The sequence below is a fragment of the Tenrec ecaudatus genome, chromosome 1, assembly GCF_050624435.1.
Source record: "Tenrec ecaudatus isolate mTenEca1 chromosome 1, mTenEca1.hap1, whole genome shotgun sequence".
NCBI lineage: Eukaryota > Metazoa > Chordata > Mammalia > Afrosoricida > Tenrecidae > Tenrec > Tenrec ecaudatus.
Genome location: NC_134530.1, coordinates 41,738,415 through 41,761,918, shown reverse-complemented (window position 1 = coordinate 41,761,918; position 23,504 = coordinate 41,738,415). Strand labels below are relative to the sequence as shown.

The window sequence follows — 23,504 nt, the reverse complement described above, 5'->3', positions numbered from 1 at the left end:
TCAACACCTACTCCACAGCTGGTGAAGGAGGGCACATGGTTGCGGGGTGCAAGGGCTCACTAGCGAGGCTGCTTCTTCTCCGGGCCTGGCTGCCCCAGGATCTGGGAGCCATCGGCAGCCTTCTCGGGTGCCTCTCTTCCACAATCCTCCTTGTATAACTGTAACTTGTCAGGTGCCGGGGGGTCAATTCAGACTCGTTGGAACCCCCGTGATGGAGCAGGGCTGTCCCATAGGGCCTCGTAGGAGCCCGGGTGGTGCTATGGGGCTATGTGTTGGCCTACTAACCACAGAGTCAGAGGTTCAAACTCATGAGGCCCTCCTCGGAAAAAGTCAGATCCTCCGCTTGTCTAAAGAGTTGCAGTCTGCGAAACCTCAGAAACCATCTCTGTGAGTTGGAATAGACTCAGTGGCAGTGGTGGGTTCATCTTCCTGGGGGCATAGCACCTGGTCTTTCCCTCAGGGAGCTGCTGGGTGGGCCCGGACCACCCACCTTCTGCATAGCAGCCACTCCTTACCTGTTAATGCCACCAGGGCTCCTGGACTTCAACTTGGTGCTCCTCAAATACAGTCTCAGTCCTGGGCGTCGTGCAACGTGGCAGAGACTATTACTATGTAATTACGGTTCCTCGGCTCCACATTACTGTAAGTGCTCATAATTGCATAATTAGGACCCACAACGCTACACAATCATTAACATGTTTTATACCTCGGCCGCTTCCAAACCATATTCTTGTCAAAGCACCAAAAGTAATTAATTTAGCGTGAGCGCGGAGGAAGTACGGGAGAATGGAGAGATTGCGCCCCTCTTTGTCTTTCCCGGCGGTGATGAGGGAGCGTTCTTATCTCCGAGAAAGAAGCTCTTCATCAGATTCTCAGGAGAGAGCACCGATTCTCTTGCCCCAGAGCGTCCCACCGAGATGGGTGCTGTGTGGAACTTTCCAGAACAAATGAAAACCGGTGTGTGTTTGTGCTGCAGGCACATTTCCAATTACTTGTGTTGGTGGAGCAGAGAACTTCCGTATCCTCGTGAGGGACATTGCCAACATCAAAGGCAATGTTCCCAGAACACGTTACCCGCTTGAGCGTTACTTGAGGTTGGTGGTGCCCTCATGTCATTCTCCACCACTGCCCACCCAGATGCCGAGCCCCAGGGAGCGAGCTGGGCACTGGCAGGTGAAGTGACTGCAAGCCACCAGATATGGGCAGAAGTATTTTTCAGTTGGTGCGTGGCTCAGGTTCCTTCCACACTAGTGGACGCTGGTTGGTAGAGACAAGTAAGCCCTCAACTGCTAACACGCCCAGAGGCACCCCAGAAGCCTGGAGATTGGCTTCGGAAGGTCACAGTCCTGAAAGCCTGTAAAACCAGTTCTGCTCCGCACAGGTGGGGTGGCCAGGAGGTGGGACGGACTGCAAGGTAACTAAGAAGCACAACAGAACAGGCCAGAAGCTTTCTGTAGCAGGAACAAGTTTGCTTTTTGTTTTTTAAAGAATCTGCTCAGAGTTTAATATCATTCAAATGAGGGTCAGGTAAGAGCTGACCCTCATGTTGTGGACTAAGTAAAGATGGTGAGATGTGATTGAAGGCAAACTAAGCAAACATCTTGCGATGATAGACTTTCTCTTTTTTTAGGAACAAAAAGAGCCCTTGTCCCTTTGACCGCATTCCAGATAAGATCTCACAGGGATCTTGGTAGTGTTTTTAACCCTCCAAGTATGTTGACATTTTGGTTGTCTTATTGCTTTACTAGGCAGAGCTGCGAAAAAGTGACTTTTCTTTTGCGATAGAAAATTCTAGTACCGTCCAGGAATTAGGGGCTACTTCCTGGGCGACTAACTGTGAGGTCAGCAGTTCAAAACCACCAGCTGGTCTGCAGGAGACAATTGAGGCTTTCGACTCCTGTAAAGAGTTTTACAGTCTTGGAAACCCACCGAGGCAGATCTACCCTGCCCTATAGGGTCGCCATGAGTCAGAATCGATGTGATGGCAGTGGATTTGTTTCTGGTTTGGGTGTCAGAGAAGGCTGGTTAATTGTGTGAAATCCTAAGGCAAGCAGGAGGGATTGGGTCCTAGGGGAAAGGAGGGTCTGTCTTATCCCTGGGTTTGGGCATATAGGAGGAGCAGGTGGGAGCACCTGCAGAGAGGATTGAAGGGCCTAGTTCATGTGCTCAGCTGCAGACTGAAAGGGTGGAGGTTAAAATTCACTCAGAGGTGCCTCCGAAGAAAGGCCTGGAGAGCTACCTCCTAAAACCCAGCCATCACACCAGTGACCACTAAGGGCAACTGTAGCTCACTTCTTCCAAGAAACCTGAGAGACATGTGCAACAAGGCCTCAGTTGTTACCCAGCCCTCGGGGAGAGGGAGCCCGGGCCTGCACACCAACTGCTGTCCATCAGTGATGGGGGACTCTGTCACCTCACCCCCAGGACAACCCCATAGAGCAACCCCCATAGAGCAACCCCATAGGACAGATTAGAACGCCTTCAGAGAGCTTCTGAGGTTGTAGATCTTTATGAGAGTGTAGATGGGGCACACAGCCTCCTCTTTGCTGTGGGTTTGAACTGCCAGGAGATTCTCAATCCTCAGAAGTTCCAGCCCGGCCCTTGCATAAACAGAGACCTTCCAGCGGCCAGTGGTGTCTTCAGTCTTAGTGCAGGTACTGATAGCTGGAGGCCAGCAATTGTGCTCAGTAACATGAGAGAACCAGGGGGCTCACCCCCACCCACGGAGTGTTAGTTCCCTAAGCCTGGACAATCACCTACCACCAACTAAGCAGGAATAATAAAAAACCAAGAATTCATTCCTCACCATTCTACAGGCTGTAAGTGTGAAAGGAAGGTGTTCGCCGAGCCAGTCTTTTGGACGGTTCTAGGGGTGAAGCCTTCCTGGCCTCTTGTTGGTTCTGGCTGGGGTCGGCAGTCTCTGGCTTCCCTTGGCTTGTGGCAGCACCACTCCTATCTCTGCCTTCCTCCTGACTTTCCTTTTCTGTGCATGTTACATGACCTATCAGTCTTTACGCTGATGGCCCTTCCTTACCGAATCCCAGATGTACCTCCTCCCATCGTGCTGTGTGGCCGCTGCATTTTAAACAAGGTTTGTGGGAGTCCTGCGTTGAGCCAGTCTTTGGGCACCATTGTTCCAACAGCATGCGCTCACGTCCTGTCTCTGTGTCGCGGGTGGGTAATTTTCAGAACAGTGCACGCTTTCCCAGAAGGCTGTTGGCTGCGGCATCCCAGACGGGAGTTTAGCGTCAGCATCACTTTTAGATCCCCTGGGAAACCGGCAGTGCTCAAGGGTCTTGCTTTTTCACCAGATTCGCTTCATTACTGGGTCTGGAAGGGAACCTGCGACTTCTCAGAGGTTCGGCTGCACCTCTGCTCTGCTTCCACATAGGGCCGCGGGAATCTGGGGTGGATCCTATTTGGCTTGCGACAGAGGGTGTTTGAGGATTGGGAAGAAAGCATGAGATGGTCCTCTTGGGGTGTGGGGTGGGAGGGGCAGGCCAGCTGGGCAGTGAGGGGACCCTGGGTGGTGTTGTACACACAACTGAAATATTTTGTCCTGGCTGTTGAGTAAGTTGACTGCTAGCAACCTCGTGTGAGAGAGAAGTGCCCTTCTTGGCTGCAGTCATGGTGGAAGGGAATTGCCAGAGCAGCTGGGTGGGTTTGAACCACCAACCTTTGGGTTTACACCTGAACACCAACCTACCTGTTGGCACCACCGGGCATGGTCTTTCCATGGCAGTGCGTGAGCTTGCGTTCCCAACAAGGATATGCTCTGCTGCAGCTTCCTGGGAGCAGGGCGGTGGGCTGGGAGCCAAGCCGAGCACTGAGGAAGACCGGGCATCTCTACTCCCTGCAGGGAACCCCCTGGGACCAGAGACCTGCAGGCGGAGCCCGTGGAGCCCATGCCAGGGCCTCCTGCCAGGGCGTGTCAGAGGGAAGCTGAGCGAGGCCACTCTTTCAAAGCCTGCAGGAGGAGTATTCTCCCAGCACAGCTGCCTGACCTGGCAGGGCCTCCATAGTCTCTCTGTGAAATGTGAATTTCTAAGTGTAATCACGAAGGTGTGGCTAGCAGCCTCAGGCTTTGGTGTCTCCAGCCCTCTGCCTAGGGACCAAAGCCATCCCAGGGTGGTTTCAGGTGCTCATAAAGCCTCTGCAGGAGGGCAGGCCTCTGAAGGGTGGGTCCAAGCATCCCTGGAGCCAGCCAAGCAACTCAAGGATCAGCACTTGTCACCTTACTCTTCCTTCGTTCAGTGAAATGTCACCAAGCTCCCTGCCTTTAGCCAAGTCTGGGCCAGACACTGGAGAGACCAAGATGAACCCAGATGGACACAGGGACCACACAGACGTGATGGTTTCTGCTTGTGGGGGCTCACATTCCGCGTGGACATCGGAGGACCCTGAAGTCCCAGGGGGCGAGAGGGCAGGAAGCCAGCTGATTAGGTGACAGTACTGAGCAGCCCAGGGGCCTAATGGGTTCTTTCATTTATTGGCTATGCATTCTTGGACTAGTTACTTAAGCTCTCTGTGCTGCAGTTTCTTATGTGTGAAGCAGAATAAAGACCCTAACACACAGGATTATCTTAAGAACTAAACAAATGAATGCAAATAAAGTGCTTGTAGCCAAGTCTGGCGCTTAAGAGGTGTCAGTGATTTTCCAGACAGCTGAACTCTTGATTTTTCTGAGCTGCTCAGAATAGTCCCCTGCAGACAATGCTCCCGGATCTGGGACAGACTAGCTCTTCTGGGAATGGCAGAGGGCTGAGTCCTGAACCCACCAACCACTGCCTGGCACAGCCAGGAGCCTAGATGGGACTCCAGTGTCCTGGTTCTGGCCAGAACAGAGCCTGGAGCTGTGTGGCTGAATGATGGCACAGGTGGAACTGAGAGCCAGGCAGACCTGGGCTGTGTGTGGGGGAAACCAGTCCCTCACATTATCACTGGTCCAGTAAGCGCAATTGTAGCTATAATGTATAAAGATGATCATAAAGTCATAGAGAATAAGATAGATAGAAGAGAGAGTGGAATAAGAGTCAGACGCATTTCATTGGTAGCATGCTCACCTCAGCCCTTCTTGGTGGTCCATATGGGGAGATGGGAGGTGAAGAGGACAGGAGAGAGAGGGAGAGGGAGTGGGGCAGAAAGACCGGAGGAGAGGGGACCAGGGACCGGAGGAGAGAGAGCTTTATTTGTAACCAAAGTTTATATATACTTGGGGTGTGCACGCCCTCTCATTACAGGTAACGACATACATCACAGGAAAGGGCTGTACTGTAGGCCATACAAGCAACAGAAGGGGATGATCTAGGGGTTTATGTGCTGTAGGAAGGGGAGGGATTAGGGATACATATGTGACAAGATGGGTAGTAATCACAGTAAAGTCCCTAAGCTCACGGGTCAGGAAACCTAATACCTGCATTGGGGGAAGGCATGAAGGGGCCTGGGTGCCTCGGCGGGAAGAGTTCCACAGGGAGACAGAATCAACCAGGTGCTCACTTTAAGGCCGCATAGCTGTTAGGGGAGAATCTGCAGGGATGGCATTTATTAGTTTCCCACATTTCCCCATTTTGTTTTATGTATTAAATTCCAAGGAGCTAGAGGGGCAACGCGGTTATTTTCTATACATTGAAAGCTGTCAAGGCAAACTTAATGACAGAATTAATGTAGCCAAGCCAAAAATTCAGGCTTATGGCAAACATTGTGACGCCAGGCGCGGGGGATAAAGCCCCCTATGCTCATCTGCTATTGGGAGGAAGTATGAGAGGGGCTGGATGCCATGGCGGGGAGAGACAGAGCAAGTAGAAATGTCTGCTTCTATAGGGAGGCAGAATGAACCACGTGTTCACTTTCAGGCAGCCTCGCTGCTAGGGCAGAATCTGTGGAATGACGTCTGTCAGTTTCCCACACTGGGTAGCACCCCAACTTCCTCCCCTTGTTGCTGCGTCTTTGGAAAGTGCTCTAACTTTCTTGACCCATTTCCTCAGTAATGAAATGGTGAGAATAATATGCATCTCTCAGGATCATTGTATTGCTTATCTACTGCTAGTTACAAAGATCCCACAAGTTAGTGGCTTCAAACCCCCACCATGCATTTAGCTCGTGTGTCTGGGAGCTGGCAATCTGGGGCTGAGCTCTTCCACGAGGGTTCGTTGGGGTCCCTCAGGCATCTGCGATTGCTGGACAGTGTCCGTCCTCTCACAGGTTGGTGGCAAGGTTGCCAGAAACAATGAGAGCCGAACTCAAAGCCCAAGACTTCTCAAGCCTCTGCTTATGTCAAGCTCCCCTATGATTGAGGGACCCCAAACAAGCCTCACACGACCAGGTTGAAGGGGTGGGCAGGGGTGAGCGGGGAGTGGGGGATGCGGCGACCTTTGCTATCTCTCTCTCTGCTGTTGGGAGGATGGCATGATCTAGCGCGAGCACAGGGCCAGTTACAAGACCAGACGCATTGTGAGTGCTTCTGACATTTATTCGCCTTTCAGCCTCTCGCTTCCAGTTTTTAAATAATACGAAGACACGTGTCAGGATTAACCATGATCATTTAACAAATAAATAGTAGCCAGTCATTTGCCATCATTACAAAGGGTCTCCGTTTTCTCATCCGTGTCCTGGGGAGGGACCAGCATTTTGTCAGACAGCGTTGTCACAGGATGCACGAGGGCAGCATGGGAAAGGATGTGCCCAGAGCCTGGTTCAGGGGAACGGATTATTGCTGGCTTAAAGCCTCTGTCTCTTACACACAGAGAAGGCAACCCAGACTAAATCATTTTTTCATTTCCCTTTGAGCCCCACCCCACTTTCCAAATACCCCGAGGGCTCAGAGCCCTTCACGGAGACTCTCCTCAGGCTGCGCTTTCTTAGCCCACTCTGCAGTCTCTGATAATCTGCGCCCCCAGACGAACCTCTTCCCCGTTCAGGTCCCCTCAGCAGCCCTCCACCTGCCTGGGGGCTGCTCCCGGCTGGATCCACTGCTTCAGGGGCCTCTGAGGGGCCTCAGGGAACACAAGGCCTTCCCAGGGGAGGAATGCAAAGGCGGGAGGTGCCAGGAGTCTCTGTCTGTGACTCTGAGTGTCTGTCGTCTGAAGGACACAGCCCGATATGTTCAGAAGCCCAGGCCCTCTGAGGGGCGCTCCTTCTAACCTATAAAGGGAAGTTGCTCCTCTTTTTCTCGAAGCTTCTCACGGATGCTAGGAGACTGCACAGCTGCTGACGCTGACCCTCTGACACACTGGGGAAATGGGTACTGGTCTGAGCCCGAGGAAATGGAAAGTCGCTCAGAACGGCGTGTCAGTTCATGCCCAACTACCACCCGGCAGGGAAGAGCAGAGGCTGGTGCCAGGTACTGATGTCGCCTCTCTTGTCCTCTCTGCTCCCATCAACAGTCGGTGCTGGAAGCCCACAGGGGCAGCACTCCCCTGCCCTACAGGGTCGCTGGGAGTCGACATGGCCTCGGTGGCAGCGGGTTTGTCTTGAGCAGAATCCCCTGTCCGGCCCTTAGCTGCTGAATGAAAGACCGAGTCTAACCGGCAGCATCCCAGAAGACCTGAAGATCTGTGGCTATTTTTAACCCAGATGCAGTCAGGCAAGATGGCGCTGCCACCGCTTGGATGACAGTCCGCCTTCCTCCTCTGTGCCAGTGTTGGGCAGGCCTTGCAGAAAACAATGGTTTTCTGAGACCCTCTTTGGACCAGTCCCTGGGCCGGGGGTGTGACACGGTTCTCCTCTTCGTCCTCCTTCACAATGTCCCCACGGGCCGGTAGTGATGGGCCCATTTTCCAGATGGGGATATTGAGGGTTGGAGAGGTGAAGAACATGTGCCTGGCACAAAGTTCACGAGGGGAGCATCCCCGATCAGGTGCGGGGAGATGCCGCTAGAGGCAGCGTGGGAGAACGATGCTATCATCATTACCAGTCCCTCATCACAACCCAAACCAGGTCAAACTGGTTGCCCTCGAGTCAGTTCTGACTCACGACGGACCCCAACCAGGCTGGTGAAAGCCAAGCCACACGAACTGCTGCCAGTCGGCTCAGCAGGTCAGTTATTTCTTAGGAGGAAAGGGCAGAGGTTGGTCCTTAAGATGGATGAGACCCCATGTGAGGAGCGAGACGGGTTCCATCCATGTCTGAGACTGTATGTCTTTATGGGAGCAGGCAGCCTCCTCCTGCTCCAGGGGAGTGACTGGTGGGTTTGAACCACCACTGACCTTGCTGTTAGCAGCCCAGTACTTAGCTAAGTGGACCAGACTGGGGGAAAGGGACTGAGTTCAAGGACACTTTTGAGGAAACTGAGGTTCCTTGGACTTTGGACACACTCAACCTCAGTCTTCTTGCCTGTCAAACAAAGGTCCAGGGGTGGTTGTGAGGACCAAGGAGAGGGTCAGTCAGTTCTGTGCCTGGGGTGTGCAGGGTAAATCCCCAGAAAACCTGGCTCCCCGGCACCAGGAGTCACAGGGAGGGGGACCTGGCTGCTCTTCCCTAGCTGCTCTGCCCCCACTCTTACCCCTGCATGTCTCCAAGATTAGCCTGTGTCCTTCAGCCAGGGAGGGACCCAGCCCCCAGCCCAAAGCAAGCACCGTGGCTTCTATGGTTGTTTCCACAAGCCTGCTACTCCAGACAGGATTCCACAGAGCTTCACTTGTTAAATATTGATGGAGGCCCCAGACAGAGAGGAATGAGAAAACACAGGGCATTTTATTTGTGACAGAAAAAGAAACCAACAGGAAAGAGGGGAAAGGGAGAGACGGGGGTAAGGCGGGGGAGGAGGGGGAATCTATAGACCAACAGGAGGGGGGCATGTTTAAATAAACTATGGTACATCCACTCGCTGGAATATTGTGCTAGTGTTGAAATGATGTTTACCCAGAGTTTGTAATAACAAGGGAAAATGCTTATTCTAAAATGCTAAGTGAGAAAGGAAGCGCTGAATTGTATATTCAGCATAATCACACCTAGGCAAAAATCCTGCCAAACAAAACCTATGCCTAGAAGAAAAAGACCGGAAGGATGTGCACCGCAGCAGGGGTGGCCTTTGGGTGGCAAAATTGGGACGATTTGTTATACTTTTCTCTATTTTCCAATTCTTTTCTCTAATGGCATGGCTGGCTTAAAGCAGAAAGCAACCCAAATGATTACTGTTGTTTTCTGCTCCGGAAGAAAGCCTTCTTAGTGGGAAAACAGGGCAGAGGCTGCTGGAGGCTAAGGGCTGGAGCTCTTAGACCAGAGCAAGCAGACCCCAGACACCGACCCCATGAAGGGACCCACGCACGTGTGGCACCTGCAACTGGCCGTGGATTGGTGATCGCTTTCGCTCTCCACCCTGCAGCTCCTGTCGGAAGTGGGGCTTATCCAGGTCTAGGAGCCTCTCCTTCTCCCTAGGAGCAGCGATGTGGAGCTGCTTGGAGGCCACTCTCCCTTCCCAGGCTAGGGTGACACAGTCCTGGAGGCAGGACCAGCCTTCCTGCCCTGAGTCAACTCTGCTCTGTGCCTCTCCCAGCAATCCATGTAGGCTTCTGCTTGGATGTCACCTTCTGAGGGAGGCCTAGAGATTGCTACAGAGAGCAATCCTCCTCCTGCCTGCCCGTTCCTGTCCTACCTCCCTGCACTCATGCCACGGGCATTCCATTTACCCATGTGTGGGTGTAGTGCTTGGCCCACGGGGAGTCCTGGCAGTGGAGTGACCGTAAGCATCCTGGCCTGGGGGTGGGGTGGGGGGTAATCTTTGTAGACCCCTGAGCCACCTCTGTACTCTGATCACTGTGATCTGAAACCCAACTCAGAGTCGGCTCCGACTCATCGTGACCCTATAGGACAGAGGAGACTGGCCCCCGTAGGTTCATGGGGCTGCACATCTTCATGGGATGCAGAAAGCCTTCTCTCTCTCCCACGGAGCATGCCCTCGGGGCTCCATAAGACCAGGGTCAGAGATGAGGAACACTCTGTTAAGAACGTCTGCCTGGGGCCACCATGAGGGGCCACCAGAGACTGGTGATCCACTGGTGATGTGTGCATGGAAACACAAGGGTGTACTTCCTCTCAGAGCTCAGCTGCCCCTTTCATTAGGAAGACCACCCCCACCTGAAACTGGAGTGGAACAAACTTAGCAGGCGGCTCCCTGGAATCACCCCTGTCCCTATTCCATGGACAAAGAGGAAGGCCCTCGAGGGGGTGGGCTGACAGGTGGTTGGACAGTGGGACCAAACCTAATGCGGGGAGGATGGCACAGAGGCCTGGGCAGCGTTTCATTCTGTTGAGCTCGGGGTGCTAGGCATTGGAACCATTTCAGTGACACCTAAGGATGACATTCACCACCTCCCTCTATGGGTGCCTCTGGCTTCTGTGATCCCTGTCCCCTGGGCCTGGAGCCCACTCTTGTCCTAGGCTGACTTCTCACCACAGACCCATCTTTGGGCTGCATACCCCCTCCCCCTGTTTGCAGCTCTGTTGTCCTCTCATGTATCACAATGCCAGTGGCTGCCCAAGGCCACACCCCATCCCATGGGCTCTTTGGAGGCTGGTGCCTGAGTCTTCTCCAGCCCTCGGACCCGGTGCCCACAGCCTAGTGCTGCGTCATCTCCTCTGGAGGCCCCAGGGGATCCCGAGGCCAGGCCATCCACCTAGTGTGGACTTGCTTTCCAGCAGGGGAAGGGCTGCAGGGGGCCTTCATGTGTGCCCCCTCACCCCCATCAACATGGAGACCCACATACTTCAGGTGGCATGAGCAGGAAGAGATCTCCCATCTCTTTCTGCACAGAGATCCCTCCCTCCCCCCACCAAATTGTGTCACTGGAAGCACCTGGCCCCTGCCTGCCATTGAGCTTGAGCGTGGCCTGGGCTGGGACCAAGTGACCTACCCCTTCCAGGCTGCAGTGGAAGAGTACACTCGGCAGCCTCATCGTTCCAGGCTCTAGGCCAGAGAGGGTGGCCGTGTGTGGTCATAAAGGTCCTCACCATCGTCATACGACCCTCCCACTCATTCTTGGTTTCAATCCTGCATCTTCCAAAAAGATCCCTAGATGCAGGCCCAGGTGCTTGGCTCCTGTCAAGGCCACCCTGGGACTTGGGAAGAATGGTGCCCATAGGCTCTCTTTTGCCCGAGAGGCAGGGAAGGGCACCAGTCACTCTCCCTGTTTCCAAGATAGAGACGATGAAACCCAGTGTCCTCCCTTTGTCACTTGTCAGACCCTGCCCCGATGACTCTGTCTCCATGTCTCCACTCTATGCTCTCATGCCTTTAGAAGCCATCCCAGCTCCCCTGGCTTCCGGAGCATCCTCCGCCTTCACCTCAGAGGTGGAAGCGGGGCCATGGCAACAGGCTGGGCCAGTCCTGCTTCCTTCCTCCAGGGACAACGGCTCTTCTTGAAGCTGGAGGGTCTCCTGTGTTTCAGAATTTACCGAACCTGGTGGCAAAATGAGGCCCTGGCGTCTGGATGCTCCACTCGAATCTGCTAGCGCCTTAGCTGCATCATGGGCCAACCCCTCCCTGGTGACTGCGTGGCCAGAGAGGGACAACTATGGCACCACCTTTACACTGGCCGTAGAGGACTGATTGGGCAGCCTCCAGTGCCCAGGAGTGGGTGGCAGGGTTGAGAACCATCCGAAGGGCCAGGGCAGGGAGTACAGTGATCAGTCAGAACTTGATGCCAACAAGGAGAGTGGCCCTTGGATACAGTATTTGTCCTTCCTGTCCTGAGACCCCCATCTATCCTGAGACCCCGTGTCCCAAGACCTCATCTATGCTGAGAATCAACTGTATGCATAGTAGACCAGTATGAGATGTCCCGTTTCAAATGGTTGCTAAAAACACACATTCTCCCCGTTTCACCACTAAAGTTCCAGGACAGGAGAAAAAAAGATAGTGGGCTTGGTTACCTTTACTCTGCAGGCGAAAGTCAGAGGGGCCCATGAGCAACTCCAGCAGGAACTGCTCTGCTTCATAAACCACCCCGCTCTGGTTGCCCCCTGAGCCCCCTCGACTCCCCTGAGCTCCTGCCTGGTCCTGCCAGAAGCACTCCTCTCCCTGTGGCCCACCTGTGGCCCCCGTGCTCCTGGGAATGTGGAGGTAGGGCCCAGTGGGCAATGATTGAGAAGGGGTCCTTGTGGTTGAGAGCGAGCTGGCTCAGCATGAAGGTCACTGGGGCCTGCCATGCCTGGAAGAGCAGGCTGTGCCCATCTAGGTTGGAGAGAACATTCATGAGGGCAGAAGCCAGGCGGGGCTCGGCCTGCAGGCCTGGGGCAAGGACAGACACCAACTATCTCTTCTCTGGGGCCCCTTCCCCTGCTAAGGGGAAGACCTCAGAGCTCCCCAGGAGGTAGGTCTAGAACACGCATCTTGCTGACCCATTCCTGGGCTGATCCCACTCCCAGACATGGCCATGGAAGGATGGGCAGGATGGTACCCATGGTCTCCCAGTTTTTTTGCCAGGTGAGCAGCTCCAAGAGCCACTAGACCCTGGTCTGGGGCACTCCGGGGGTGGCCAGGGTCAGCACAGTGGGCAGGAGGGTGCCCTGCGGGGAAGGGAAACTCTGCAGCTCTTCGGGCACAAACCTGGGTGAGACGTGGTCTGCCAGGAAGCCGAGCGTGCGCCGGCGCCCCACGCAGTAGATGCGGTTGTCCACCACGGCGCACTGGAAGGCGTCCGGGTACGGCGTCCGGCGGGTGGCACACTCATACCAGAGCCGCGTGCTGGCGCTGCAGCGGTACACGCCGATGCCCAGGCTGCGGTTGAGGTCGAAGCGGTAGAGGAAGCCACTGACCGCCACCATCTCCACGGTGCGGTCCCTGCCCCCGCCCGTGGGGCCGGCCCACCAGCGCTGCTCCTGGGCGGAGAAGCGCAGCAGCAGGTAGCGCAGCGTGCCACCGGTGACGAAGATCTCCCCCGCGCAGGCCGTGGCGGTGTGCGCCAGGGCAAAGGTGTCGTTGGGGAGCGGCGGGGCAAAGTCCCAGCGGTCCAGGCGGGGGTCGTAGCGCTCCACCGTGTGCAGACACTCGCCCCCGATGGCGTACAAGTGCCCATCCAGCGCCACCAACCGACAGTGCGGCCGGGCCTGACGCAGCGGGCTGACCTCGCTCCAGATGCCCGTCAGCGGGTTGTAGCAGAAGACGCGGGTGGAGGGCTGGTGCCCGCGCCCCTGGCAGCCGGACACCACGAAGAGGTAATTGAAGAGACTGCAGATGGCACATCCCGCGGACACAGCCTCTGGGGGCAGGCCGGCCAAGGGGTGCCAGGTGTCCTGTTCGTCGTCATAGCAACAGAGGTGGCCGGACTTCTTCTGCGGGCAAACGTCTGCCACCACCAGACACTGGCGACCGCGCAGCCGCCGGCGGAGGATCAGCTCGCGCTCCGCACCGGTCAGGCGGTCGTAGATGTCGGGGCTGCGCAGGACCTGCAGGTAGTTGTCGCTCATCACCTTGTAGGCCGCCTCCTTCAGGGCCCCCAGGTGCTGTCGCTTGGCCAAGGTCAGCACCTCGTAGCAATTGCCCAGGTCCAGGTGGACATCCGGGGCGGAGTTGGGGCTGAGAGGAAGGTGGAAGAAATTGGTCCCCGCGATGAGCTGCACACGGGGTTCCCGGCCGCTGCTGTCTGAGGTGGAATCCGGGGACAGGGCGCCGGCGGGCGTGGGGGCCCCAAAGCCACAGAGCTGCAGCTGCAGCTGCGGGTTCTCCACTATCTGGACGAGGCTTGCCTTCCTGCTAAAACCATGTGTGGGTGGTGAGCCGGGGGCTGTTTCAGCTCCACTTCCTGTGGTCCCACCATGGCCCCTGGCTACCAGGCTGGTCAGCAGGGGCCCTGGCACAGCGGGTGGAGCCCCAGCCAGGACCACCGCCCCGGGCACCAGCCTGGCCTGAGAGGTAGACTCAACATAGTACTCATACACCTTGCCCCTCAGCTGGGGCCGGCTCTCGGTGACCTTCTTCGGGATGAAGTTCTCCTCCACTCGGACCTGGGCCATAGACGAGAAGCTGTAGCAGGCATCGTGGGTCCCTTCCTGCTGCTTCAGGGCTAGGCCCAGGTCTGAGGTGGCCTGGAGGACTCCTGCCTCTTCCCTGTGGACCGCTGACACGCGGGTCAAGACCCAACTCTTGCTCATGTTCCTGCCGCCTTCCCTGTGCGTCAACCAGTGTTGATGTGGGGACCCCAGCTCCCACGCTGCAGATGGCTCTGGGGGTCCGAAGTCCCTCCATGGGGTAGGTTCACTGCCTGCCAGGCTGCCGTTGGCCCCAGGGGGTTCGCTTGGGGAGATTTGGGGGTCACATCCCAAGTGGGATGCATGACAGGGGTCTGGCTTACCACCAAGAGCTTCTCCAGCTTCCTTGCAGGGAGGGGGCACCTGCACAGAGTCCAGGCCCTGCGTGGTTCCCTCCTCACTGGTGGTTCTCCTGTTGGGCTCCCCGTCTCTGGATACTGTTGACAGGGCACAGGAACCCCCTGAAGTCTCCCTGCTGGAGCCCAGAGTCCCATCAGCCCCCTTGCTGGTCCTCCGACGGCGAGGCCCCCTGTGCAGGGCCCCAGGAGAAGTTCCCTGAGCAGCAGGTGGCCAGAAACCCTCTGCTTCGTCTCTGCGGTCGGCGTTGGTGTGTCCACCCTGGGGAGGGGCCTGGGCAGGCCTGGACCTGAGCAGTCGGTAAGCAGCGGTCACCAGGAGCAGAGCGGCGGCAGACAACACCACCCGGCCTGTCAGCTGCATGTCCAAGCCCCAGTCTGGGGTCCCAGCTCCGGGGAGCATGCTTCTCAGGCCACCTGGGGCCCTGGAATGTAAAGAATCCAATTAATGATTGCCCAGTCTTGATTCTTGGTTCCTGCCCAAGTGGGCAGGGAGAGGTTTCTGGGCTGGAGCAAAGGTGACTTTGAGCTGCCAGGGGCAGCAGGGGGCCAGGGCTGGTGGCCTGCAGTGGATTGGCTTCTCCTGAATGCTTCAGTGCTTCGTCTGGGAGGCAGGGGCTTCTGCCCAAGGGTCGAGCTTGTGATCAGCCTTCAGCACTCCCTGGACACGAGCAGCTGGGACTGGGAGGAGCATCCAGTGTGCAGACGAAGAAGGAGGAAGCTCATCAGCAAACAGTCACCGGATGCCAGGGAAGGAGGGGTTGGTTTCTCTCTCTCTCTAGTTTGCAAATTCACTGGACTAGGAAGGATTGGGTGTGGCTGGCCACTGATCACGGGGTAGGTGAGGCCACAGTGGGAGTGGCTTGGGTCATCCCTGCAGGCTTCTTTCTTGCTGGGATCTATGGCCCCAGGGTGAGGTCAGTGTTTGGCTGGCCAGGCCAGGCACGCAGCAGGGGAGGCTTGAGCAGGGACTGGAGCCAAACCACCTGACTAAGTTCTTGAATGCCTCTGCCCTCCTCCCTGGTGGCCCGTTTCCTAAGAGGAACTGGACTTCCTGCGAAGGAATTTGGGAGAGCACATTGCGCCCCAGATAGGGCTTCTCCTCGCCCTCAAAATCAGACAACTTCCTGTGACAACTGTTGGGAATCCTGGAGCCAAATGACCTGGCTCTGTCACCTGCCAATCATGTGACCCCAGACAAAGGACTTCCCCTCTCGGTGCCTGGATGACACCATCTGCCCATGGGGATGAGGGCAAACCTGTCTCATGAGGTCATGGTGGGACCCGAATGGGTTCACTAAGGCACTTAGGACAGAACCTCTGGGCCATAAAAGCAGAGTAAATATTGGTGGCTCTTTCCTCCTTTCTTGTCATCAGCAGCAAGACCTTGTGAAGCACTGGCCTGGTTCTGCCTGTCTCCTGAATCAAGTCCTCTGGTGTGGGTCATTGCCATAGAGTCGACTCCAACAACGCCACCACCCTGTACCACAGAAGGCAGCATCACTGGGGTCTCTGCCAGCCTCACGATCCTTAGCAGGCTTCAGTCTACTGGTGTGGCCACTGAGTGCCTTCCCACCCAGGGGTTCCTATACCAGCACTGTACCAGACTGTGATCTGCGGTAATCCCTGGGATCTTCCTGGGATGATTTGCAGAAGCAGATTGCCAGTTGCCAGGCCTTTCTTCCTAGTCTCTCACCCAGGAGGTGCTGCTGATGCTGGTCCATCATGAGTGACTATGCTGGAGGCTCATTCCAGCCTCTTACCAACTTGAGAGTTAGCACACAGGACCAGCTGGTGAACGGTCAGTCCCGAAAGCCCTCTCTTGTTGCTGTTGTCCTTAGGTGCCATCGGGTTGGCTCTGACCCATAGCGACCTCTAAGGGTCCCCAAAGGTCAGGGCAGGTCGCTCAAATGCATACTGCTGGTCAGGCTTAGGCAGGCGGTGCTGACAAGACCTGGCCCGGCCCAGCCCATTGCTCCAGAGCAACTTAGATGCCAGGGAGTGGTGGGGTCATGCGCCCTTTCAGAAGGTTGGAGTCTAGTGGAAGCGTAAAAGGAAAAGCCACTTGGCGGGCCAAATGTAACACCTCCACAGGGAGAGAGCAGCTTGCCGAACTTGGACTCAGCGAGAGAACCGCTGCTGCTTATAGCCCCTGAAGGGTTAGACTCAATTTACCCTCCTGAACCCATCTGACTGTTGCCCATCTCACCTGTCTTGGCTGCCCTCGTCTTGCCCAGCTGGTGTCAGTGTTGGGCCCGAGGCTGTGTCTTCCAGGAAGCCTTCCCAGCGGCCCCCTCTGACCGGGAGCTATCTTTCTTGTCTGGGTCTCTGATCTATGCTCTCTGTTAGCCTCCCTCCCCTGGGCCACAGCGGGATGTCTCTTGTGTACGGTATCTCTTCTTATGGAGACTAGACCCTTGGGGGGCAGAGAGCATGTCCCTTCACTGCTGTGGACCTGCACAATTGGGACAATAACCCGGGATCCTTCCGTTGGGCCCTGGCTGCATCTCGCTGGACACCCACCCTTGTCATTGCCTTGGAGAGAGCGGTGCTGAAGTGACCTTGGCGGTCTTGTAAAGGGGGCTTCAGCCCCTGGCCTCTAGCCTCTGAAGTTGTACAAGCTTGCCTTTATCCTGTGTGGGCTACCTGTCAGGGGACCTGCACAGCCTGCCGGGGCACCCAGGTGGAAGAAGGGCTCCGCTGGTCCCCTTGCTTTCTGTCCTGCCATGAGCGATCCTCAGTCCAACAGGCACCGGAGCACTGTCCCAGGGTGCTTGCTGCTGTGCTCCAGGTCCCGCTCAGGGTGTGGTGGCTCCTGCGCTGTCCTTGCAGGAAAGGTCCCCATCCTGTGCCCCCTCACCATCACTGGCATCCTGGATCCACTGTGTCCGCCTCTGTGTACTTTGTACACTTCCCACCAGGGGGCTCATCTAGCACGGGAAGCAGGCATGCTGTGGTGATTCGTAGGGTGTTCACGGACTGATTTTCAGAATGAGATCGCCAGGCCTTTATTCCTGGTCTTTTTAGACTCTGCTGGTGTTTGAAATACCTGTGGAGTAGTGTCCAGTGCCCCCAGAGGACAAACGGACGCATGGGGGTTGCTTGTGAGGAAGGCAAATCTCTAACCCCACTCACTGATTCAGGAGACTTGAGAGCATGACAGGAAGGTGTATTGTTCGGTAACATCAGGAGACTTGAGTGCATTTAGGAGGAGCAGTAGTTCAGTGCTTGGCTGGTCACCCTGAGGTGGGGCTTTGGTCCCACCAGCCACTCTGTAGGGGAAGAGATGGGGGGTCATCTGCTCCTTCTGAGACCGACAGCCGAGGCACGCCTGAGAGACCGTTCTCTGTGCTGTAGGGTCGCCGAGAGTCGGAGCGGGTTTGAGAGTGCACAGCAGAAGTGCAGTCGAGGCTCTTCTACTTGTCTGCTGAAAGCGGCTCTTCCTCCTTGCGGGGCGGGGCGGGGGGGAGGGGTGTAGGGCGTGCTGAGCGGAGGCTCCCTCCATCATCAGAGTGAGTGGAGACTGGAGTCCAGGAACTTTGCATAAGCACAGCGTTTCTGGCTGGAGAGACGGGCGTTATCACCGCCCGCATTTTCCAGGCGAGAAGAGCACTCACCCAGTGCCATGCGCGTCGGGACCCCCTTCCCATCGGTTCTCCTCCAGGAAGGAACAGAGGTGACACTCAGGCTTTGTCCATGGGGGGAACCGAGGGTGGTCAGGGCTGATGCACCCTTCCTCCCCCGGTGAGCAGGCTTCCATTCCAGTGAGATAGACAATGTTGGCGTTCCTGTATCCTTGCAGTGATAGGGGGGTGGCCATGTGGCATGCCCTGTGACCTGACGTTGCACTCTCAGACGATGCCCCGAAAGCAGAGTCTCAGTCCCGTCTGTGTGATGCGTCATGCCCCATCCGGGCTCTAATGGGCCCAGCACACTCGCCCAGGGGCTCCTTCTGAAACTCATCAAGTACCACAACAGTCTGTCCCTTGGAAGAATTCTCTAGGGTGCTGGGCACATGGGCCCCAAGTCCAGGAGGATGGGAGAAGGGGCATACACAGTCCCAGCCTTGGGGAGCTTATGCTCCCACCGGGAAGATAGGCAGAGACCTGAGATGGAATCGAGGCAGTGTAACACAAGGGAAGCAGCAATATCAATGCCTCTGAGCCACGGTGGCCAGGGAGCCTGGGCGAGGGGCATCAGAACAGGGGTCGGGAAGGCCTTGCAGACAGAGGCGGTTCCAATTCTGTGGTGATGGCCCCGGTGGTGCAAATGACTGACGCTCTTGACTATTGACTGGAAGGTTGGCGGTTCGAGTCTAAGAGGTGCCTCAGAAGAAAGTCTTGGCAATTTCCTTTCTGAAAATTCAGCCCTGGAAAACTTGAGAGAGCAGCTTTGCTTGGATCTCTGCGTCCTGTTGACTGGCGGGTAGCTGCTTGTATTATTACTCTTATTGATAAGGAAGGAGGAGGCCATAGGGGGATGGATGGATGAATTAGTTTAGCAGAGCTTCACTGAGTGGTTTCTGAGCCCCAGGCCTTGGCTCAGGAAGTGAAGGAGATCCATGTGGCTCCCGCCTCATGGGGACTGCAGCCTAGTGAGGGGCTGAGCTGCCAGGTAGGAAGGAGAGCGAAGGGACAGCACTGGGCAAGGACCAGGGAGTGGACAGGACATTTGAGGAGCAGGCAGGCGGCGGGGGAGCAGGGAGGTGTGAGGAACAGTGTGCTGGAGACAGTGTCCATCTGTTAAAGAGCTGGACAGCCATGGAGTATTCCACACTGGCCCTGGGAGCTGGGTCCAGGCGAGTGCTGGGGGATAGAGGGCACAGATGTGAATCATGGCCAAGCACTTCCAGTGAACCCCCCTTGCTCACAGGTGTGACATGACACAGCAGATGAAATGGGCTTTCCTGCCACCCCAACAGCTCAAGGAAGGACAGAAGACAGCAGAGGCGGGGCCCTGAAGACCCTGAGGTGGTGGGAAGGCAGCTTTCAGCCCTCCCCTGTAGTCTCATTCCATCCGACAGGTGAACCCCACTCCCGCCCGCTGACTTCAAACTCCATAAATTACAGCCTTTTTTTTTCTTCCGTGGTCCCTGTTTGGAAAAAAAAGTGAGCTGAACAAATGAAGACAGGAGCGAAATTAAAAGATAATTGGAAGTCTATATTGGGCTTCCGTGGCTGTGCGCGCGAGCCGCCAATCTGGGTAAATTGAGAACTCTTCAGTTGGCTCAGGGGGGTGGATAAAGCAGTCAGAGACGAATGCGTGCCATGCAAATAAACAAGCACATCTTCCTGGGATGAGCTTTGCATTCTGTGCACCAAGACCTCGTCCAGAGTCGCTCAACCGGGCTTTCCAAGGTGGGAGCGGACTCCAGGTGGGTCAGGGCAGGTGAGGCCCTGAGCAGAGAGCCCTGGAGGAGATGGGCTTGGGCCCCTCAGGAAGAGAGGCGTGTGTTCAGAGAGGCTGCAGAGATGTTGGAGAAAGAGACAGGGGAGTGCTTGGCTTTTTAGACACCCAACCACCCGTGCACGCACACGTGCACCTAGAGGCGCACACAACACAGGTGGCTTTGAACCTGCACACACACACTCACACGGGTGTGAGCCTTTTGAATCCAGGAGGGTCAATGGCACGTGCACCCATTTTGACTGATGGGTGGATGGAGACCGATCAGGAGAGAGAGTCAAGCATGGTGGCTGGACCTGGCTCATCTAGAAGGTGCTCAGTTGGTACTGTGGGTGGTGGCAGTGGCTCTTTACACTTAGGGGGTGGGGAGGGGTCTCTTTCTCAGATGACCTCTCAGTGACACGAGCTGATTAATAGAGATAAGCACACCCAAGCTGGAGTACCCAGCAGGTGGGTACAACCACGTCCACACTGCTCACTAAAATTATGGGATGTCTCTATTCTGCTGGTGCTTAGCTGCTGTTCCAACCCCACTGCGCCTCCCCCTCCTCAGGAACTCCTCCCCATCAGTCCTTGAACTGAGGCCTGGCATCACCAAAGACTTTTAGACCTTGGGACACTCGATTGCCCCTGGCATCCACACAGGCCAATGCCCTCACCTTCCTGGGGACCACATTGATCCAGTCTCCTCCAACCCTGGACTCTACTCCATCTGCAGTGAGGCTGCTCACGGACAGCCGGCCTGAGGCTGCCTCTCACTCAAGGTCCCAGCCTACAAGGGTGTGGGCCAGCTCAGACTGTGGCGGATCCTCCACGGTGAGTGCCATCTGCTGCAGCCTCCATGCCAGCTCACCCCTTCCATACAGCTGTCCAGTCACACAGCCTCCACCCATCATTGCCGGAGTCATTATGGGCACCGGCCGGGACCAGGCGCTTCTTATCCCACCACCTGTGTGGTTGGCTGACTCACCCCATTTCAGAGATGACGATGCTGAGCCTCCCAGGAGGTGAGGTGACCTTGCCCAAGGTCAGGGCTGGAAACAGACCTTGGACCTTACACCCATCCTGAGGGTCACCTGCCCAGAAAGCCCATGGAGCCCCCTCTCTGCCCCAGCAAGGCCTGTGCTTCTGGTCCTTTTTAGCGCTGGGGTGATCAGAGGCCCCAGGGTGATGGCGGGACTTTGGAGAGAGTGTGCGGCAGCTGCCAGAAAGGGGCTCTGGTTGGGAAGGGAGTTTCAAAGAGTTGGGAATGCCAAGGGCATGAAGAAATGTCCTACTTAGAATTTCCGCCGCACAGACCATTAGGAAATGGAATAACAGCATGTGATACGTGGCTGTGAATTTGATGGGGAAATTGAATGTGAAACGATTCGTGGGTGCCGTTTGAGATGGCGGAGCGCATCCTCATTCCCGCACCCCCCTCCCCCCCCCTCCCTGGGGTGGAAGGAGTTGAAGCAAAGGAAACATCCTGAGGCTTGAGTCTGTGACAGCCGTCCCCGGCCTGGGTACAGTACCTTGGAGAATTCACAGGGGGCTCACAGCCATTAGCAATAACAATCCTCATCACAGCCAGAGCCTGCTGGATGCCCACTCCCAGCTCCGCCAAGGCGGCACATGCCACGACTCTTTTCACCCAGGGGGGGGAAACTGAGGTTCAGAGAGGTTAAGTGACTTGTCCAAGGTCAAGTCAGTTTTTCCCCAAAGTCATTGTCAAGAAACCCTGGCTGCTCAAGGATGGATCACCTAGGAGTTGGTTAACCAACAATTACTGTTGAATTGACCGACCAGGCCTCTGAGCCCCAGCTGATCACTTGAATTTCCACCCCAGATACACGGAGCCAGTACCGACATTTTAACAAGCTCCCCTGGTGATTCTTCTGTGGGTATACAATAATACACACTGCTGGTCGAAATGTAGGATTCTGATTCAGTGTGTCTAGGGCGGAGATGCAGATCCTTAGTTGAGGGGGGCGGGGTGGGTCAAGCTGGAGTGAATAAATTTCAAGCCCTGGATCTGACTCAGGTGACCCTGCATGTGTCAGAGTTGAACTGTGCCCAGCAAGGTTGGCATTGGCTAACTTCTTTCAGACATAGAGGGCCAGGCCTTTCTTCCAAGTCACCTTTGGGTGGACCTGCCCCTCCAACCTTGCCGGTGTCCCAGGAACCATTGCACCACCCAGGAGCTTGTTACAAAATGCAAAGCCAACCCACCGTTTCACCTTAACCCTGCATAGATTTCTGATACGGTCAGAGTTACGGGGGCAGAGAGCCATGTCTTTCTCCTACAGAGAGGCTGGTGGGTTTGCGTGCCCAATCCACCACCAAGGATGTACACATGCAAGATGTTGATCCCTTCTCGATCTCAAAAATTCCGAGCCTGCCAGTGAATAAGATCCCCAGGGGACCCTTGTGCATGGTAAAGTTTGGAAAGGGTTATAAATAAGTTGTCTCAACCACACCTGGATTAGTATCCCACCCGCTTGCACCCCCTGGAAGTGACCAAGGGCAAGACCTTGAACAGTATCCAGAAAACTCAACTGTCATCAAGTCGATCCTGACTCAGAGTGACACTAGAGGGCAGGGTGGAAGTGGCCCTGTGGCTAAGATCACGTGGAGGACACTTTCAAGAGCACCTGCTTTCTCCCCACCTGGGCCAGAGGAGGTTACCTTTGCTACGGATGCTGGTCAGCCGATCTCTCGCATCCACCTTAGTGGAATCAGAATCTGCACACCTTCTCATGCCTCCATTTTCCTTCTCTCTCAAAGAGCCATGATGCATCTACCTCACAGGGTAATAGTCAGAAAACAGGAGACGACGTAGGACCCGGTGCCCAGGATGCCTCCTGCCTAGGATGGTGCAGGGCTTTGCTGAATGCTCCCAGAGAGAACTGATGGATCATAATAGAGTTCACCATCCCCTTTAGCCTTCCATAGGGCTAAAGGCTCTGGATGCTTTGGCTCGTGGGGTCGTTAAGAGGAACAGACTCGGGTGCAGAAGGGTTAAGGCCAAGGCCGTCCAGCTGGAAGGTGGCAGACCTGAAATTCAAACTCCTGGTGCTTTCAAATGGAAAGGCCTTGCTCCCCACCAGGCTGTCTCCCTTGGGACCTTACTCTCTCCTACTCACACAGTGTTCTTACATGTGCCTACATGTGTGGCAGGGGGCTGGCTAACTGGACCCTGCCTGGCTCCGGGGCGTGTCCACAGTGGCCTGTCTCTCGGCTCACTTGTCTGCAAACCCTTTCCTGTCCTGCCACTCCTGTGCTCCAGGACATCAGGGGCCTCCCCATGGCCCCTCTTATCAAATATCGATGTCTTAGCCAGTTCTCCAAGGTCCCCTCAACCCCCAGCCTCATCTGTCACTGTTCCCAAACACTCGTTCTGCTCCAGCCAAGCTCATCCGTTTACTGTCCCCTTGTCCCTGCTGCCGCACGGGCCATTTCTCCCGCTCCCGACTCTCCTCCCCGCAGCTCTGCCATCCGGTTTCCTTTCGCAAAAACCTCATTTAGGGCCGTTCCTTCCTCCTCCCGATCCCTCTTGGGGTCTAGGGAAGCTAGAGACCCTTGTTAGAAAAATGCACTTGCTATTTCGCATGGAAGCCGCAGGTGCCCGCAGCCCTGGTCAAGAACCCCTAGACTTGGAGAAGGCCTGGGCTGAGCTTTGTGGAAGGAGGTGTCTGGGCTGCTTCTGTAGTAAGAAACAGGCCCCCTGAAGGTGGCGTGTTTGGAAGTGGGTGGCCCTGGGGACTCAACTTTGGATAGCTAACTCTAGAGTCAGTG

General features: G+C 55.9%; 1 protein-coding gene across 1 annotated transcript; it reads right to left on the bottom strand.

The window, feature by feature from the left end:
• Positions 1–11,929: 11,929 nt before the first annotated feature.
• On the bottom strand, positions 11,930–15,043 carry KLHDC7A (kelch domain containing 7A). The gene has a single exon (XM_075551248.1). It carries the CDS (start codon positions 14,722–14,724, stop codon positions 12,442–12,444), a length of 2,283 nt encoding a protein of 760 aa, XP_075407363.1. The 5' UTR covers positions 14,725–15,043; the 3' UTR covers positions 11,930–12,441.
• Between the last annotated feature and the right edge of the window lie 8,461 nt (positions 15,044–23,504).